The following is a 20,213-nucleotide window of genomic DNA, read 5'->3' as shown; positions in this document are numbered from 1 at the left end:
AACGATTACAGACCGGTGGCACTGACTTTGCAGCTGATGAAGACACTGGAGCGGCTGGTCCTCAAACATCTCAGGCCACAAGTCCAGCACGTGCAAGACCCCCTGCAGTTTGCCTACCAGCCAGCAGTTGGTGTGGAAGATGCCATCCTTCACCTCCTGCATCGGACCTACTCCCACTTGGATAAAGGAAGCGGTTCAGTGAGAATCCTGTTCCTGGACTTTTCTAGTGCCTTCAACACTATCCAACCCACTCTGCTGCAGGACAAACTGACTAAGATGCATGTGGACCCTGGTCTGGTCTCCTGGATTACGGACTATCTTACTGATCGACCACAGTATGTCAGGCTGAAGGACATCAAGTCTGACACTGTGGTGTGCAGTACAGGAGCACCTCAGGGGACAGTACTGGCCCCTCTCCTCTTCACCATCTAAACTTCAGACTTCTGCTACAACTCAGAGCTGAGTCTCGTCCAGAAGTATGCTGACAACACTTCCATTGTTGGATGCATCAGGGACAACAGCGAAGACGAGTATAGGAGTCTGATACATGACTTTGTGAACTGGAGTGAGAGGAACCACTTGCAGCTGAACACCTCAAAGACCAAGGAGCTGGTCTTGGACTTCGGGAGGTCCAGGACAAAGCCACGTCCAGTGTCCATCAGAGGCGACGAGGTGGAGATAGTGGACAACTATAAGTACCTCGGTGTGTGGATGGACAGTAAACTGGACTGGTCCTGCAATACAGACCATGTATATAAGAAGGTTCAGAGTAGACTGTACTTTCTGAGGAGGCTTCGATCATTTAACATCTGCAAGAAGCTCCTCTGCATGTTCTACCAGTCTGTGGTGGCCAGTGTCTTGTTCTATGCTGTGGTGTGTTGGGGTGGAAATGTGTGCAAGAGGAGTGTCAACAGGTTGGACAGGTTGATCAGGAGGGCTGGCTCTGTGGTTGGAATGAAGCTGGACTCACTGGTGACAGTTGCTGAGAGGAGATCATTGAACAAACTACTGTCCATCATGGATGATGACAGTCGTCCTCTGAACACTGTCATCAGTGAGCAGAGAAGCAGAATGAGTGCACGAATGCTCCTACCCAGGTGCAAAACAAATAGACTCAGGGACTTATTCATCCCCTGGGCTATTAAATTGTACAATTCTGAGTTCGGGGGCAGGAGTGGAGTGAGAGTATCTGGATGTTCTGTTCTATGTTAGTCTTTGTATCCTTTGTCTTTGTTGTTTTTCTTTGACCTATGTTCTTTGTCTTTGTCTTTAGACTTAGATTGTGTCATCTTGTTCTTTTTCTCTTTATGTTCTTCTTCTTATTTTATTTTTTATGTATTATTTTTTATTTTCTATTGTTTATGAAAAATTGCTGGCTATTGGTAAAAAACAATTTCCCGAAGGAGACCTCCTGAGGGATCAATAAAGTTTTACCTTACCTTACCTTACCTTAAACTGTTTATGTGATGCGAACAGGAATTCTTTCTTCTCTCCAACTGACTCCCCCCTCCCTCCCTCTTGACACTTTCCTCCTCCCACCTCCCTGCACTGGGTCTGACCAGGGTGCCCCTGTGTGTCCATGTGTAACAAGTTCTCTCGACCTCCAGCTTCTCACTCCGCTACAATGTAACGCAGGACCTTTTCCACACGACTGCCTCTGGAATCACTCAGATGATGATGAAGTATGTTTGCTCTACTTTTACTTTTGAGTTTGCTCGGATACACCCGAGCATACCGTTGATTCACCTTTGCCTCCTAGAGTTCAGCCTCACTTTGTAACCATGTGTGATGGAACTTTTGTTAATATCAATGCTATTGTTGCTGCTAATATGTAAATACATCCTTTTTTTGAGATTAGAGAGTTGCTTCTGGATGCTGATGTCTTGTTTTTCAAAATGAATCCAAAAGGATCATGTGTTTTACACACTTTAATTATCATCAATTCTGCACAGTGGTTTTCTTCCTCTTATCTGAGATTAAAGTCATCAAAGGTTTGATAAAAGGGACTGTTATGGTCACTAAGGAAAGAATTATCTGACTAGCTAGCCAACAATCATTTATTGTTTTCCCAGAGTGGATTGAATGCATGTTTTTATGTGTTCCGAAAAGTAGTGATTTGTTATTGTAAGTAATAAATCCAGGATCAAAGAAAGAATTGTTCTAGAATTTTACTACTTTATTGCGCCGTTTTACTCTATTCCTTAATAGAACTTGACTTTGCTAATTACCACATGTGAGAAGATTCTCAAAACTATAGCTGTTTAATTTGTGCAAGGAAACGCTCAAAATACGTCTTAACAAAAACAATAGTGTCCTTGAAATAAACACATTCTCAACTGAGCCTCACAGCGAACAGGTTACAGGTTTAAATCCAGCCTAGAATCCTACCTAATGTGGATAAATGTCTGTTTGTTCAAGTCAATTGTCACATAAAACGACTAAATCATATTCACGTGTTAGCATCAGTTCTTTATTATTAAGACCCTTAAGACCAGGTTTCTCAGTCTCAATTTGCTATTAAAAAAAAAAGAAAAAAAAGTGTTCTCCTGAAGGGAAGGATCAGTATGTTCCCTTCAGTGATGTTGCACATGTCAAGATAGAGCCTTCTTCTTCAGGATGAATGTGTATGCGGTTATCCTCGGCCCTTATATTGGTCTGTCCATCGACTTTTTATCTTCTTTTTATACATACTTGACGTACACAAAGGAACACCGCTGTTCCGATCTAAGAACGTAAGCGGCTTCAGAAACGATCCAATTATTTTATTCTGTTGGAAGCACTTCTGGGATAGCCCTTGATGTTTCAGATCTTCTTATTAACGTCCCACTCTGGCGTCTTTTAATCGGAGCTGCAGGGTCTGACCCACTTCTGTTGTTTGCCACGAAAAGTGACAATAATGGAGTTCATGACAGGACATGAAGACGAGGAAAAGAGGGGAGACGAGGGGAGCGTATGCAGCTGTGTGCCTGTTTAGGATTCCTCCTCTCTACCTCCTCTCGTCGGGGCCAAACCGGCATCATTAGGTTTGGCAAATTACCCGAGCGGCCATTGTGGCGCGTTAGTGTGTCTTTTTAGCTGTGTCTAAACTTGGTCTATTCACTTGTAAAGGAGAGCAGCCACTGGCAGATAGTTGGCAGGCGGCACAGAGAGGCCATTCACCCTGGTAGGAAGGAGCTGAGAACACAGACTCGGAAATGGTCCTTGCTGAATATTTTGATGGAGAGACTTTGGATGCCCCCTCTGTCTCCATCTGCCCAAATCCCCATGCCCTGACCTTGTTTGTAACTGACATTACTACTTGGTGAAGAAACACTCAAGTGTCAGGTGGAGGCTGTTAGAATGGCATGGCAACATTAGTTGCTACTTAAAGTTGGGAATCTGATGCTAAGCGTGGAAGGAGATGGGCGGGAATTCAGTTTGTTTTAAATGATATTTGGACGAAGTCCAGTCGACTTCAGGGGTCAGATATTTGCATTTATATTGGGGAACAAAACAACTTTAATAATAGGATGATGATGATGACGGGTGTCACTTTGCATGTTCACTCAGCATGACAGTGCTGAGCACAAGTCCCGTATTAAGAAGGATTTTATTCAGGCTTTTTATTTAAGCAGGCTCCTCAGTCAGCAGAGACTTCTAAGCTACCTTAGCGGGAACACCTGAGTTCAGATAAGGTTGTTATCAGTTAGTGGGATAGTACTTCGCAAGAGTAACTTGTAAAACTGCATTTAGTTTTGCCTAACAAACTCTTAAGCACGTACTTATAAACATAATACCCTTTTAAATGAATCATTTTGTGGTTCATGTGAAACAAAATACAATGGTTTAGAAAAGAAAATTGCATCAAACCAGAAATGTATGTTTTTAAAGGACAAAAGCTGATATTTCTGGTCATTTACACTTAGCCACTACAACTAGATACCAGGGCGGGATAAAATATTGGCACATTTACAAACTTATTTTTTTTAATTATTATTTTCTGAATTTCCAAGCATTGTTTGTAAAATAGCGGTAAAACACCTAGATAAACAAATATCCTGTCTACTAGAAGATTGTCACGTTCTGGCCATATGCTTTGATTTGCCCGAAACATTCCTCTCTATGCACTGCATGAGGTTCTGCAAACTTACTGTTACATAAAGCAGACTAATCTAAGATTATGTAAAGGCAAAACATTTTAGAAGTCTGTTTGAATATCCGATGCTGCTCGACAGTAACTGAGAAAAAAAAACAAGTTTTATTTTTAAGATTAAAAACAACGTCAGCTTCTCCTTTAAAAGTCAAACTTGTGTGGCAAGTGGACAGATCAGCAGGTTTAGTGCAAGGCTCGGAGCTGCACCGTCTATCCCGAACAGCACTGCAATCTTTCACTGTAGTCTTTGTTTACATGAGACTGTAGCTGTGACGTGCAAGAACACCAGTTATTCTCTGAGAGAGAACATTTCGAAAATGCTTCAGATGACAGAAGCCAAAACTGAAGCTCATTCAAACTCTCGCCATTTAAAAGAAACTAGTTGTATTTCTCTGTGTCTGGAGGTCACATGCTCACTCAGTTCAGCTCTCGAGGTCAAAACACACTCTTGTCACATGAACTACAGACTCAGGTTGTTCCCATGCAGGAGTTAATTTATGGCCCCGAGAACAGCCATGTCTATGTGCCACATTTTACTTCAATTCCACAATTAGTTATTGGTAGCTAAGACTCTTTCTCGATCCACCAGCAGGAAATCCAGGTTTCCAAGTAGAGCACTTGAATATGCCACTTACAATTAGTTTATCTATGTCTTGATCAAGTTAACCTATCAGCTAAAATAGATTACTTAAGAGGAAGTAATTTCATTTATTAAAAAAAAAATTACATCAGATTCCTTTTTTTTTAACTATTTGAAAAACATTTGACATTTTACAAGTAGGCTAGCAGAAAGAAACTGAGCCAGGGTAGTCATTTTACAATAACATTAACAAAATGCATCTTTATCAAAACATATTAAACCATAGCTATATGGTTAAATTGCAAGATTTAAAAGAGAAGTGAAGGAGTTTTTCCCATTTAAGTTTAGTACATTTGTCTTTTGAAGGTTGCGTGTGTGAAAACACTTGCACTACAATGAATGTGTAACAGTCTCATAGGAGGTCATGATCGACATGATTGAAGAAAATAGTCTTCACAGTGTTGCCCTCCCATTCACAAGTATCATCATCGATGGCTTCACATTAAGAAAGTTGCTGGTTTGCTTTAAGCTTGAGACAACCTGCAGGTGTTCTGTATGTATGTATCTTGTATGTTCTCCCCGTGCTTGTGTTGGTTTACTCCTGACACTCCGGTTTCCTCCCACAGTCCAAACACATGGGCAGGTTGATTGACAAATGGAAATTGTCCGTAGGTGTGTTGATGGTTTTGTATCCCTGTGTACCCTGCAAACAGGTTGCCAACCCGTCCAGGGTGTCCCCTGTCTCTTGCCCAAAGTAGCTGGGATGGCCTCAATCCCCCAGTAGAAAATGAATCTTTTTTTTGTCCATTTTTTTGCAAACGTATTGTGTATTGTCAATCCACCCTCTTTGTAAAACTACTTACATAAGTTTTGTGAGTATAACACGCATTAAAAACAACCTCTGTATTCACTTCTAATGGAAAATGTGTACGATGAATGGTCTTTTCGTATAAAGAAATCGGGTCGCCATGGACGGTGAAAAGGGAACATATCCTGGCAGAAGGGACATTGTGCCGATGCTCATACAACAGTTCAATCCCTCTTGTACCACCTGAAGTTGACAACACTTACGACTGTTAGTGTGTTTTCCAGCCATTGCAAGATCACCATCGTGATACATGTAAATAGATTCCGACTGTCGTGCGGTTCGAAGGTCGAGGCCCCTTTTTTGGCTCGGATCCCGTCCTTGAGATAGAAAGGCTCTCCCTCTCAGTCATGGAGGGCTTTGTTGTTGGCCCCCATGGTTTTCAGGAGCACATTAGAAAAATTGTTCACTCTGGCCTTTTGAGATTAATTTGCCGTGACCGAGGCCCACTGACACAGACGGGATGGGCAAAGAGCCGACAGGCCAAAGTCTGATCGACTAGCAAAACCAATCGATTTGTTCTACGCAAATGTTCATGTTCTTGATTGTTTGGCGGATCTTTGGTACTTTTTAATGTCTGTAGTATTTACCGTGTTATGCAGTCAAATAACAACCAAAATTGACTACAAATGTGTTTCCTTGCAGATGTTGTCTAAAGCCCTGAAAGAAGGCTGGATCTGGTCCTAAAAATGGCAGTATCAGACTGGAAGGCAGGGAGCCTCATCCTCACTGGCCTGCTTGTCTTGTGTTCGCATTCCTGTCAATTCCAGAAGCTGCAATTTAAAGCAGTAGACTGCACCCGAAAGGAGCATCCAGTGGTTACCCATCAAGGTGAATATAAATCAAGTAAACACTCCCTAAATAATTTGACATCTAAGTTAGGTAACAGTATTGGCCAAACTTTCCGAGATTTTAAGAAACAACTCACCATCATGTAGGTTATTATTACGATCGACTGCGTCTTTTCTAAATGTTCTCATTAGAGCCTCATTAAATGTTCATCACTTGTGAAACACATCAAATATAATTAAATTGACCAGCATGCTGGAAGTGTTCGCCTGCTGAACCGTAAGGTTATAGCCTGGAATATATTTCTCCCATAAGCAGGTCAGGGTTTAAAACCAGAAATCGTGACAGTAATTTGCTCTGTAATTCACTCACTTAATTTGTTTCACTTTGGCAAGTTTGTTCAAAGACTCAAAGAGTCTCACTGGGGGTTTGTTTGGGTCCAGTTTCGTCGAGCTGTCATCCCAAATCAGCCGCTATTGTAAATCAAAATCATTTTATGAACTGAATAGAACAGAGATATTTGATAAATGAGGTCTCACTGTTTTGAAACAGAGGACAAACTCTAATGTTAAAGATGTGTAGCACGTGAAATCATAAAAAATACCATATGTTGTGTGTTGCAGTGATAACGCTTTAACCTATCTTTTTAATGTCCTGTATTGCAGCACTGAAGCAGTGGGTAGCAGAGTTCTCTCATCCAGGCGTCAAAGATTTCTCCCAGTTGGTTCTGGACCTGAGCCGAAACCAACTTATTGTAGGAGCAAGGTGCCACATCACAAACCCTTCCTCACCACCAAAACACACCGCTCCACCATTATATATACTATATATATATTTATATATATATATACACACAGTATATCCTTTTCAAAAATGTGAATTTATTTCAATCTCATCTTATGTATCTTATGTATCTTAACTATGAACTAATTTGAAATCTCATTTTCCTTCCACAGAAACTTCCTCTTCAGGTTGAGTTTAAGCAACGTCTCCCTCTTACAGGTAGGGTCGCTTTGTTGTTTTAAACCCATAACGTTAACCATTTAAATAGTTGAATGCGTGATTTCACTGGCAATTTGCAATACATTTGAAACCTGTGTTGAAAAAGTGTTGTTTTTCACTTCACAATAAATCGTTTTTAGGAAGTTGAAATAATTGAACTAATCTTGAAAACGTGTCTGATCCAAAGGCAGCTGAGTGGGCGCCAGATGAAGATATAAGACGTTCATGTCAAAGCAAGGGGAAGTCTGAGGTAGAGTAGCTTATGTTAGCTGTAGGCTGAAGAAGAAAAACAATCACATTGTGGTGTATCAATTCTCTAGGAGGAATGTCAAAACTACATTCGAGTTCTGTCAGTCAACGGAATGACCCTTTTCACATGTGGGACCAACGCTTTTACGCCCATTTGCATGACCAGGCAGGTCAGTATCATATGGTTATGTCCATCAAAGAAGTGATAACCCCCACTGAAAAATCTTCTTTTCAATCAGATTGACAACGTTGGTGAAGTGTTAGACACGGTGAATGGTGTTGCCCGCTGTCCCTATGACCCCCGACACAACTCCACTGCCATGGTAACGGAGAAGGGGGCGCTGTATGCAGCCACGGTCATCGACTTCTCTGGACGGGATCCAGTCATCTACAGAAGTCTAGGGAATATACCCCCACTTCGAACAGCTCAGTATAATTCCAAATGGCTCAACGGTAAAATAAGTCATGATTTAAAGAAAAACAATGTATCAATGATGCTCTTTCTCCTAAACCTCCAGAACCTCACTTTGTGTCAGTGTATGAGATCGGACGGTTTGCCTACTTCTTCTTGAGGGAAACTGCGGTTGAAAATGACTGTGGGAAGATGGTGTTCTCTCGAGTGGCCCGGGTGTGCAAAAATGACATGGGCGGTCGTTTTCTCCTGGAGGACACATGGACCACTTTCATGAAGGCTCGACTCAACTGTTCCCGCTCTGGTGAAATCCCCTTTTACTACAATGAGCTTCAAAGTACCTTCTACGAACCCAAACAGAACCTGATCTATGGCATCTTCACAACCAATGTGTAAGTCTAGAAATATTTAACCACTTATGACATTTAACAATGTTTCAACCAAGTGTGGTCACATCACTACGTCTTTTCTAGAAACAGTTTATCAGCCTCAGCCGTTTGTGCGTTCAACATGAGTGGCATAACTCAAGCCTTTAATGGACCATTCCGCTACCAAGAGAACCCCCGTACTGCGTGGCTGTCTACACCAAATCCTATTCCTAATTTTCAGGTATTTTTGTTGTTTGACTTTATCTTTATGGACTGTAATCGTTCCACCCTTCATGTGCAGTGTGGGACGCTGGAGGAGGGTGGTCCTGGGGAGAACCTGACAGAGAGAAGTCTCCAGGATGCTCAAAGGCTTTTCTTGATGAACGATGTGGTCCAACCTGTGACCATCAATCCTCTGCTCAGCCAGGACAATGTACGGTTTTCCAAGCTGGTGGTAGACACAGTGGAGGGCAAAGATGAAATCTACCATATTCTTTACATTGGCACTGGTAAACCTACAGCATAGTGCAGTAGCTGCAATTTACCCAACAATAGAAGATTTGTGACGTTTTTATTTTCTCATTCAGAATATGGAACCATTGTGAAGACACTCGCTACTACCAACAAAAGCCTTCGTGGGTGCTTATTAGAGGAACTAAGGATCCTTCCGGAGGGCCAAGTTGGACGAATCAAAAGCCTTAAGTTACTGCACACGGACAGGTCTCTCTTTGTGGGTTATGATGACAAGCTGGTGAAAATACCATTAGTGCGCTGTTCCAGCTACGTAAGTGAAAGGTAAAGACTTATATATCTTCAAGATTGCAATGATAAACTAGTTAGCTATGTTTGTGAAGGACTTGAGAAGTACATGAATTCATATAATTTACACACCCTGATTATTTTTGATATAATCAAAACCCTAACAAAGATCTGAACTCATGTTAGTCATTGCATAGAAGCTCGTGACCCTTACTGCGGCTGGGATCTCAAACTGCAGCGTTGCACAACATTGAAGGAAAGTACCAATCTCAACCTGTGGAGGCAGGACATCAGCCAGTGCCCAGTAAGTCACTTTTAATCCACCCCAAACTAAATTCAGTTGCCTTTAAGTTGTAACATTTGCATTTCTGGAGGTGAGAAACCTGACACAGGATGGGGGTTTTGGCCCTTGGACACAATGGCAATCGTGTAACCACAATGATGGCGAAGGCTTCATTAGCAACTGCATGTGCCGATCCCGCTCATGTGATGGACCTGTGGCCCAGTGCGGCGGAGATGATTGCAAGGGTCCAACCATACAGGTGGCAAACTGTTCCAGGTATAATACTAGACAGCACAGATTTCTAAGTTTAATGAATATATTAGCTTAATGTATGTGTGGATTATGTTATGCTCCTCCTTTACCACTCAGAAATGGAGGATGGACACCATGGTCCTCATGGGGTCATTGCAGCAGCACTTGCGGTATCGGTTTTGAGGTGAGGCAGCGGTCCTGCAACAACCCCTCACCACGCTACGGTGGACGAGTCTGTGTTGGACAAGGTCGTGAGGAGAGGTGGGAGCACTTGAACTAAATCGCCTACCATCAGATAAGGATTGTCATAACTTTACTTTGTGTCCTTTTTCAGGTTGTGTAATGAGAAAAAGCCTTGTCCACTGCCAGTGTTGTGGACGCCATGGGGATCCTGGGCTCACTGCAGTGCTGAGTGTGGAGGAGGGGTTCACTCTAGAACCAGAACTTGTGAGAACGGAAACAGCTGCCCTGGATGCACAGTGGTACTGTTACTTACTACGTTTAAAATCACACCTGAACTACTCATTTAGTAAAATGTAAAATACACTGTAGGTTCATCTCTGAAACAATATATGTTCTGAAATATAGAATTAACTGCAGGTTTCTGTGAGAAAATGTCTTATTTATTATTGAGTTCATAGAAGCTAAAATAGATGCCTAAAGGGATAGTTCAACCAAACACTCATTTTATACTCACCCTCATTTTGACTAGGGGTTGGGGCTATTTTTTTTAGAGTAATCAGTTACTTTTTTTTTTAAATTATAGGCAAAAATGTATGTTCATTTTAATGTAGCTAACAAAAAATGTATCCAAATACGTTGGTGGTGCTCGTCTGTAATTTCTTGTATTAAAGCCTCTACATTAGGAATTGTTAAAAAACTTAAATGACTCTTTATTTTAAAACTGAAAATAATCCCAAACCTTACTCTACATGAGGGTAGGTAGAAAATGAAAGAAATTTGAATTTTGGGTGAACAATGACAGAATTCTCTTAAATACCAAACACAAATATAGACATGCATTAACCAACAGTTCCTAAACAAACGGAAACACCATGGAGCATTTCGGCAAGTACTAAACTGAGTGCAATATAACTTCAAGCAATGCACTATTTAAAACATTATTTATTTGTTCTATTTATAGATATATTGCACTATTTTTTAATTATTAATATTTATACTTTTGTATACATTTATTACATGCGATATTTAAAACATTTATTTATTCTGTTTATATTATATTGCTCTATTTCTAACTTATTTATATTTATATTTATAAAATTACCATATGCTGCGTTTTATAAACGGTTGCCAAGCAATTTCGTTGCCAGTTTTTTACTTCTGTTTTATTCTGTGCAATGACAATAAAGATAGTCTAAAGTCTAAACGTCGTGTCTTTTAGGAGTATAAGGCATGTAATCTGGAATCATGCCCAGAGGTCCGGCGAAACACCCCGTGGTCACCCTGGATGCCAGTCAATGTCAGTCTGGATGGATCCCGTCAAGAACAGAGGTTCAGATACACTTGCAGAGCACTCCTGTCCGACCCCCAGCTGCTACAGTTAGGAAGGAAAAAGATGGAAAGTCGCTTTTGTCCCAATGATGGAACTGGAGGATGTCAAACCGATCGTGAGTAGAAAATAAAAATAGTAAAGATATTCAAGATAGTTCTTCTGATTGTATTTAAATAAAACTACTTTTTCATCATTGGCATAATTCCAGCTCTAGTAAAAGACTTGGTCCGAACGAGTGGCAGAACCTCCTCACAGCCCAAAGGAGCTCACTGGAGTTCTTGGGAAACATGGTCAAGCTGTTCGCAGGAGTGTTCCAGAGGTTTTCGTAGTCGTAAACGCGGTTGCTCATCTTCAGAGGGGCGAACAAATCTGGGCCTCTGTGTCGGAGCCCCAGTGGAGTATCAGGACTGCAATACCCAACCATGCCGAGGTAAGACATCTTTACTAACATTTTTTTCCCCCAGCATTGCTAATGCAGACGTTTTGGATTCTGTTTAGTAAATGGGGCTTGGTCCTGCTGGTCTTCCTGGTCCCAGTGCTCTGCCAACTGTGGGGGCGGACACTATCAACGCACACGGACATGCAACCATCCAGCTCCTTCTAATGGTGGCCAACTCTGTTTAGGTCTTCACACTGAGGAAGCGCTTTGCAATACACATTTATGTGGAGGTGAGATCATTTAAATACTCAATTTCAATCACACTTTGTCATTTGTGGTCCATTGTGATATTAAACTTGTGATATTAATGGTAACCCAAGATCTCATTAATTGGTGACATCTATCCAACATTCAGGGTTTACTTGACTAAGGCTAAAACAGTTAAAAAATACTATTATTTGACAGATATCACAGGTATCTTTAGACCTATAAAACCCAAATACATTTAAAGAAACTGTTTCTCTCGACATCCCCAACAGACACAAGTGAGTGGACACAATGGGGGGATTGTGATGACCAGGGTCTTCAGCATCGTATGCGTTACTGTGGTGAGGACCAGAAAGCGAACGGCCATCCTTGCCATAGCAACGTTACCCAGTCCAGGCCATGCAGGGCTCATGAGGTCCCAGGTGAATATATACAGTGAACTGAGGGCAGATTCTAAATTAAGATAGGAAAATAAATATATACCAGAACATTCAGGTTAACTATGTTCTCCTTGACATTATGTTATTTTTCATCTTATTCTACTATTATTTCTGTTTCAAGTCATTCTACCCGGACAAGAGGATGAGAACTGTGGAAGTAAGTACAAATAAGTCAGCGTCGTTCTAATCACTTTGTTGCCAGCGTGCGAATCAAAAGCTTTGTATTTCTTCTAGCGTTCAACTTGTTCCAGTTGATAGCGGTGGGAGTGGCCAGCTTCTTTGCAGCCGCGCTTCTCTCCGCCCTGGTCTTCACCTACTGCCACCATCTAAACAGAGCTTCCGCCGAGTCAGCGGTCATCCACCCCAGCACACCAAACCACCTCAACTACAACAAGCAAGACAACATGGTGCCAAAGAACGAAAAGTACATCGCCATGGAGTTCAAGGTGAGAGATCCGGAGTCACTCCGGTCTCCTGAGCCGAGGACTTAAGATGCGTTTTCTCTCTCTCCGAACAGACGCTTAACAAGAACAATCTGCGCGTGAACGAGGAGACCTGCAACCACTTCCCAGCTCCTCTCCCCAGCAACATGTTCACCGCCACCTACTACCCACCCAACCTCAGCAAGTTTGACTTCCATCAAGACTCCCCCTGCAGGACATACAGGCACAGCTGAAAGAGTCCAGTTTCTCCAAACTTGAATGCCAAAATTCCTCGACTACCAAGCAGTGATGTCATCATCTGAAGAAAATACTTAAAGGTTAGTGGGAACCAATGATATGGTAGCATTTGAATTTCAGAAGAACTTGATAATATGACCCTTAAAGGGGGATGAAAAAGTATTAGGAACCATTTAGTTGACATCGACAAAAGTATCGTATCAGTATTAAAAATATCAGTGAAGTGTAAAGGCTTAAAGGGCAAACTAATGTATTTATTTAAGTGTATCTTAAATAGATCTTGGACCTCTATTGTACTAATCAGTATGTGAACGTTTGTACAAAACTCTTTTCATTGAAATATTTACAAGTGTACTTAAGCCCCGCCCACTGAAAACACTTGATGAAATCTTGTTGACCATAGCCCCATCAATCCCGAAAGTCTCAACCTCAGAGGGACTTGTTGTATAAACAAAGCGGGGCGTGATTACAGCTCGCTGGAGGAGGAGTGAAGCCATTATTTTGAACAATGGACTCCGCTCTTGTAACCTCTCATTTGCCGAGATTTCAGACCTTGGAGAACTTTATAAAATAATACCTTCAAAACATCATCATGATGAAGGACTTACTGTATCTTGGAGAGAAAGACTTCCACATTTGAAACATGAGTGAGTCAGGAAGGTTGGGTTTCACATTAGATGCCCTTTAAGGAAACTGGTTATTCTGCCGGTTTTGTTTTTGTTAACACACAACTGTTTAGGAAGGTTCTATTTCTCTTTGCTGTAAAATATTGACAGCAGCTAAAAATATGAGGCAGCTTATTTTTGTAACCGAGGTGTTTGTTTACGTTGAACGTTTTTTTTTATTTGTTGATCCGAGCATCAGTCGCACAGATACAGTATCCCTTTAAGGGCACTTGTGAAAAAAAAGTTTGGTTAAATTGTTTTCTTATTACTAATCATAATGAAAAAAGCTCCCCCGTATTTATTGCAGCAATAACTACAAAAAAACGTTGTTTTTAACGAAAGATTTTTAGCCTACAAGTGCCTTATTTGTAAAACAAAGGGAATGCACTTAATTCAAAATAGAAATGACAGGACATTTCAGTTTAATTAGATTAATAACTGAAATTTAAAAAATAAGAAAGAAAAATCAAAAACTCAATGAGCACCTTATTAAATTGACCACAAGACAATTTATTTTTGTATTAAATGAAACCTTTCGCTGAAAGCTAAGATTTCACATAAATAAGGTACAGGTCTTTTTTAACCTGAGGTTCAGGTTTCGTTTAATTTGAAGTAATTATTGTTTGCTTGTATAAAATGCATCCGCTATAACGGACATATGGTTTGTTGCATGGCTGTCTTGTTCATATCGCTTCTGTTTTTATTTGTTCTTCGTTTGTCTGCAGTATATGGATGTTAAATAGTTTCTGCAATAGATTTCAATATAAATGTGACACAGCCCTGACACCCATTTTTGAACCCTTTTTTATGTGAAAGCCAAGATGAATAAAGAAATGATGAAAACAAACGTTTCGTGAGTGTTTTTGAATATCAAGTTTATATGTATAAATTTAACTATAAATGGTGGGGAAATCCGAAGAAAGTATAAGTAGGATACTTACAGTTCTGTTGTTCCTGTAACGCCCGATGTCGTTTTAAAAAAAAAAAACATTTCTAAAGATGTCTTGACGTGTCTAGCTAAAAAACGTTTTTTTAAATTCCGGTACAATACTGCCACCAACTGGGTAGTACATGTATCGCGATAAAAAGATAAAATGTGAATGAAATGGTTGTGCTTATATTTTAAATCATAAAAACACTCGTTCGTTGAGTAATAGTGTTTTGAGTTTTTCTGTTGTAGCCTTGTTCCTGTCGATGAGGATCGGGGCGCTTAACGATGACGTCACATTGCAAAGCCATAGTCGAACAGTATAAAAAAGATCAAAAGGTAAGTAAGTAAGTAAGTAATATTTATGTATATAGCGCTTTTCGAGACCAGGGTCACAAAGCGCTTAAACAATCAAAACAATACTCAAAAAAGTACATACTTTAAAGATCAAGTTAATACTGAGAACAACACAGGAGTTCGAGAAATTCAAGGAAAAGCCTGAACAAATAGAAACGTCTTAAGATGTTTCTTAAAGAAGTTTTTTTTTCATCCCGAGACCTTTGATACATTTCTAACACTGAATTTTCAATATCGGACAATTAATTAATTTATGCATCGAAAAAATGTGTTTTTTTTAATTAAATGTAAAAAAAAATAATTTAGTGTTAACAATTCAGTGTAAAAAAAAAAAGAGCAAATGTAAGAAATTATGTAAAAATAAGAGTGATAACAATCACAATAAAAATTTAATTTCTAACACGGATTATTGACAGCTTCTGATTTTCGAATTTGAAAAATGTATAGTTCCAATTTATTTTTGTCTGTATTTATTTCTTTAATGAATACATCAATTCAGATTACAGTTCAATGTGTTAAAACATTTGTATAAGTTAAAGTCTGATTTTGTAAAATCCATTTTTGGTATGGAAATGTGCCATCAGACTTTAATTTCTAAGTCGATTTGTTTTGTTTCAATTATTAAAACGTGATGATGTAGCACAGTGAGATACAAGACAGTAATTCAATCAATCGCCAGGTAAATCTTGCATAGAGATGACATTTTATTTCAGGATGGAGTGCTGCAAACATTCATATCCAATAGTGAGGTGGTGTGTACAGAGTGAAGCGACTGCAACTTTGGTACATTCCCGTCCGACAGACACAAGGGCAGTGCTGCTAGTTTAGAAACGGTTATGAGGGAAAAAAAGAAATAAAAATACGACCATAACACGAGAAAGTCAGGTGACAGTCAAAGGAAACATTTAATGGAGATAAAAGATTAGACTGTTGTGCAAAAGATGACCGTGAATAAGCCTTCAATAAAAGGGTGATTGTTTAAAATATACCTACAAGAGTGTAAATGCATCATGACACTTTGAGAGAAGACTTTTTTTTTTATGGTGGCCAGTACAGTACATTCGTCGTGCAGAAGGGGAATGTGAGCGAAGATGCTGCTGAAAAAGATTCTCCTCAAACTCCATCAGCAACGTCCGCAGTAGAAAAAGGTCATGCATTACTATGTTCTACCTGAATTCATCTGTAGGATCCCATGAGCACGAAAATCGACAAGCAACTTCATTTTCGGACTCCAAGGGCGATTATGAAACTGTGCCACAGGCTTGACAAAACGTGTCACGATTTAAATCATGTTTAAATCAAATTAAACACTTCTTCTTAAAGTGTAACTTAAATAAGTTAAATGAACACTGGTGTGGCAGATCTAGAGAAACGAAAAAAAAACAGGTAGGTTGAATTGTTGATGCAAAGTGCGCCCTCTACTGTTGGAACCACAGTACTAGCATCCATCTTTTAATATGTCTCTGTCGATCTTATTAAACAAGCATCAACCATCTTCATTACAGTAGCTACATAATCCTAATCATGACTTGTAACCATGTTGCATTAGACACACGATTAACCCCCCCAAAAAAAGGTTAAATCTTATACACAACATAAAAATGTAGTTCACTAAATACATTGACAGCTAGTGAATTAAACCTATAAGAAGTGTATCAACAAACAAAGGTGCAAACAGTAACACGTATGAAGTCCTGCTTTAGCTTGTGTCACTAAAAATATATATATAACACTAACCAATATTTTAGGATGCACTGAAATAGTTGATACGATAATCTTCACGTATATTCACTGTAACTATAAATATGTAACCATATTTCAAAACCAAATCCATAAATCCATTATCCAAGTAATGTGACATAGACCTTCATTAATAAAATATATTAAACTGTATAAATCTGATTATAACACATGTGTTGTTCTCTAAATCTGCCACTAGTGGAAGCAACTTCATGAACTTCACTCAAATGTCGAAACACAACTGGTAGATTTTCTTAAAAACATCTCCAGATCCCACTTATATCAAAATACCGTCCTGAACATCAGAAATTTCGATACATTCAAATCACATCTTCTCCGTTTGGATAGAAAAACATTTGTTGTTGTTAAATACCTATAGCAACGATACCAAAGCAGTTGTGTAGACTCACAAATATCAGCTGGAAAAATCCCACAAACGTTAGCAAAAGTTACCTCACGACGGTCTGCAAAAGGATGTTCACCGTGATGGTTCTGGAAATCTTCTCAGGTCCATCAAATATGATATTCTTTTTAAAGGCTGATTGACTCAGTTCTTGTGACGAAGGCAGTGTTCAATTTACTCTTCAATGTGTCAAAGCGCTTCAGTTTGGTTGTTTCTTCATTCATCCTATTGCACAGGTTAGTCACTAAGACGGTGTCGTACAGGTGCAAAGAATCTTCCAGCATATGTGAGCGTCTCTCTAGCTTCCTACCACACTTTGTTAGAGACTCTGAGGGGTTGTTGCTGCCATCACTCCAGACCGAAAGTGCTGGTCTCCTCAACAGCTGTTAGCATCTTCTCGTACAGCACAGAGAAGGACGGGTAAGGAGGCAGATCCAGCCGGTTGAAACAGGTGTGTGCTCTGGAAGAGAAAAGAACAGATTTGTTGCAAAGATCATTGGTCAGTTCTAGTTCGGTTCAGTTTATTTTATAAGGACAATGTGCAGTGTTACCATGAATGAAACAACTCAATTCATCCTTTAATTTTTGTGCGTTCACTAGTCCTCTGTTGTTCCATCTGGATCCACACATATTTTGAAGGATTTGTCACTCTCTTTGGAGAGGAAGCTCCAACTCAAGCTCACTTCATTCTTCAGTTGCACTGTCTTGTATTAGTTTGTTCCGGGACATTACTGCCCCCTGCTGTCCCATAAAGCGAACTGCTACCAACATTAGCGTTTCCAACGTTAAAAATATTGATACATTGAGTGCAATAATAAATAAATAGTAAAAATAATAAATAGGGGTGAATATTTAAGACTTGGCAGACGTCTGCAGAAACTGAGTTCCTTTTTGTTATTGTATGTATTTGACCTATTTTCAATATTTTAACAATATCTATAATTATTTTCTACCTATTATCTATTTATTTAGATGTAATATTTAGGTAGAAATAATCACTGGGAATTAATTACCGTAATCTTCGGACAATAGAGTGCACCTTAATTTAACCTGCAACACCATGTAAATATTTATTTCTTATTAATTAAATACAACCGTTTTCCTAACAATACCTGTAACACAGCAGTAAAACAGCAAGAAAAAACGGCTTTCAGCTTTTTCTGTCTTTTAGCATATAGTAAAGTTCTTTTAAATTTAATTGTTGCCGAGTTTATGATCAGGATCTCTATTTCCTTCTGTGGCAGACAGCTTAATAACCTTCAACCTAAAACTTGCAACCTAAGTTCCATGATGAAGAATGTACATTAAAAAACTATCGTCTTCCTTAGCACATTTCTCTTTCTCATCCCGGAGGCAGGTGAACAAATAACCAGGTTATAATCTATAAATTAAGGTAATTTTGTTCCTTTAACATAATCAGAAGTCACAACTGAAAGTTACCGTGGCAGGGACGTGGTTTTCCCCCATTTCTCCACACAAAACCTTCGGGGTCCATTGCTGCCTCGCAGAGACGCAAACCCTTCGTAAGGAATACTGGAGGTCCCGGTGACAAACTGGAATGACAGTCAAGAGTGTTTAGGAATCATCCATCTTATCCAAGAGTGGGTTATGGGGGCGGCAGCCACGAAGCATTTTACCTGCAAGAGCCGAAGTCTCTGTTCATTGTTGAACCTCTCGACGGCTGCCCAGAACCATCGGATAACAATGTGGTTGTCGTGGTAACCTGAAGCAGATAAAAAGGCAGGACTTTCACATAATGAGTTTGCCAAAAATAAATAAACATCAATAATATATATATTTATATCAATTATATCATTAAAATATTCAACAAGAAACAAATAAAGGTGAGCAAATAAAAGCATGAGTTCACAACAGGTGTGTTACCTCCTCTGTACTCCGTGTTGTTCCTCCAGTCTGACAAGTCGATCTCTGCCGTACCCGCGATCACGAGCTCCAGCTCTCGTGCATCAAACACCGACACCAGCCGAGCGTCCACCACCTTAAACAAGTGCGCACAGATGTAGAGCTCGGTTCTGAAGTTCATTTTATTAGTTTGACTTTTACCTCGTAGAATCCTCGGACCAGGCTCTCGGTCTGCTGGACCACACCCCTCTCTATCCTCCACTTCACCATGCTCTCGATATATTCCTTTTTGTTCTTCTCCGAGACTGGGATGTTGGCTCCGCCGGGCTTCAGCTCTCTTTCTGTGATCTGTTGCAACACGTTCTTTTTGGTTTATGCTTGAAATAGTTGCATTATTTATTGTTGCTGCTGTGTATACATTTTTGTTTTGCACTACAGTAACTCATCGAACTCAGGAATTTCTCAGATTCTGCTCCGAGCTGGACTTTCTGGACAGACTGTGCTCTACTTTCACCCCCTGTGAGCTGCAGCGAGCCTCAGCAGAGATGTGTCGAGGTCCTAAATTACAATGCATTTGTACCACAGTTAGTAATTCTCAGCTGCAGATAAGTAACAACTACGAATGAAATCCATGTTAATTCTTCATTTTGAAAAAATGTTGTCAATAAATACTTCACTGTTTTGTTTACTTCAATTGAAATCTATTTGATGTGTATTATTTTTAAAACTTCAAACTAACTTTAAGAAATATAAAACTTTATTGCAATCCAACAGTACACAATGGATGGAAAAATTAAAGGTTTTGAGTGGAGGTAGGGAAGAAAAAGCTCCGGGACATTACTGCCCCCTGCTGTCCTATAAAGCGAACTGCTACCAACATAAGCATTTCCAATGTTAAAAATGTAGGTAATGTAGTCGGAGGAGCATGTTGTTTGTGTCCTGAGTTATGCACATGTGATAATGAGCTATTACACGTTACACAGGTAGTTAATGATAAATGCATTACAGTTTTTGACAAAGTCCAGCCCTAAGTAGTTACTGTACACTACTTTATAAAGCGTTACAACGCTTGTTTTGGCATTATTTTTATCTTGTTTGATTTTCTGTAATGACAGGATTCATTTTCACCCTGAGACTCTGTGAGTTTCCAAGAAACTGACTCAGCAAGAGCTTTTCCTTTGTTTTGTAAACAAATGTGCATGTTGACAGTTTCAGACAAAGCTGTTTCACACCAAGGGAAGCCAAAAACACTAATTTATATCGACAAGGACTTAAAAGACAAATTAA

The 20,213-nt window shown here is 39.7% G+C and overlaps 2 protein-coding genes across 5 annotated transcripts in view; one reads left to right on the top strand and one right to left on the bottom strand.

Annotated features, from left to right (window-relative positions):
- Window positions 1-1,168: 1,168 nt before the first annotated feature.
- LOC148079884 (semaphorin-5B-like) lies at window positions 1,169-14,482 on the top strand. Of its 2 annotated transcripts, none has more exons than XM_087791596.1 (22): window positions 1,169-1,682; window positions 6,223-6,408; window positions 7,032-7,131; window positions 7,323-7,368; window positions 7,556-7,618; window positions 7,689-7,787; window positions 7,857-8,070; window positions 8,136-8,421; window positions 8,509-8,638; window positions 8,699-8,906; window positions 8,985-9,192; window positions 9,343-9,460; window positions 9,531-9,715; window positions 9,809-9,952; window positions 10,026-10,173; window positions 11,094-11,319; window positions 11,413-11,634; window positions 11,703-11,873; window positions 12,123-12,272; window positions 12,412-12,447; window positions 12,525-12,736; window positions 12,808-14,482. In XM_087791596.1, exons 2-22 carry the CDS (start codon window positions 6,267-6,269, stop codon window positions 12,964-12,966), a joined length of 3,267 nt encoding a protein of 1,088 aa, XP_087647722.1. In that variant the 5' UTR covers window positions 1,169-1,682; window positions 6,223-6,266; the 3' UTR covers window positions 12,967-14,482. The 2 variants fall into 2 exon arrangements, with proteins under 2 accessions (XP_087647722.1, XP_087647721.1); XM_087791595.1 differs by having other exon boundaries at window positions 1,170-1,682; window positions 8,503-8,638.
- Window positions 14,483-15,600: 1,118 nt separating this feature from the next.
- Window positions 15,601-20,213, bottom strand: part of hecw2b (HECT, C2 and WW domain containing E3 ubiquitin protein ligase 2b) — a 35,679-nt gene continuing 31,066 nt past the window's right edge. For all 3 annotated transcript variants that reach the window (XM_087791591.1, XM_087791594.1, XM_087791593.1), the window contains exons 27-31: window positions 19,128-19,274; window positions 18,948-19,062; window positions 18,701-18,786; window positions 18,504-18,616; window positions 15,601-17,523 (exon numbers count right to left, since the gene is read on the bottom strand). In XM_087791591.1, the coding sequence (XP_087647717.1) occupies window positions 17,412-17,523; window positions 18,504-18,616; window positions 18,701-18,786; window positions 18,948-19,062; window positions 19,128-19,274 (573 nt within the window). In that variant the 3' untranslated portion in view covers window positions 15,601-17,411. The remainder of the gene's footprint in view (window positions 17,524-18,503; window positions 18,617-18,700; window positions 18,787-18,947; window positions 19,063-19,127; window positions 19,275-20,213) is intronic.

This window comes from Callionymus lyra, chromosome 5 (assembly GCF_982586985.1).
Source record: "Callionymus lyra chromosome 5, fCalLyr1.hap1.1, whole genome shotgun sequence".
In the NCBI taxonomy this organism is placed as follows: Eukaryota; Metazoa; Chordata; class Actinopteri; order Syngnathiformes; family Callionymidae; genus Callionymus; species Callionymus lyra.
This window is presented reverse-complemented; position numbering and strand designations above follow the sequence as displayed.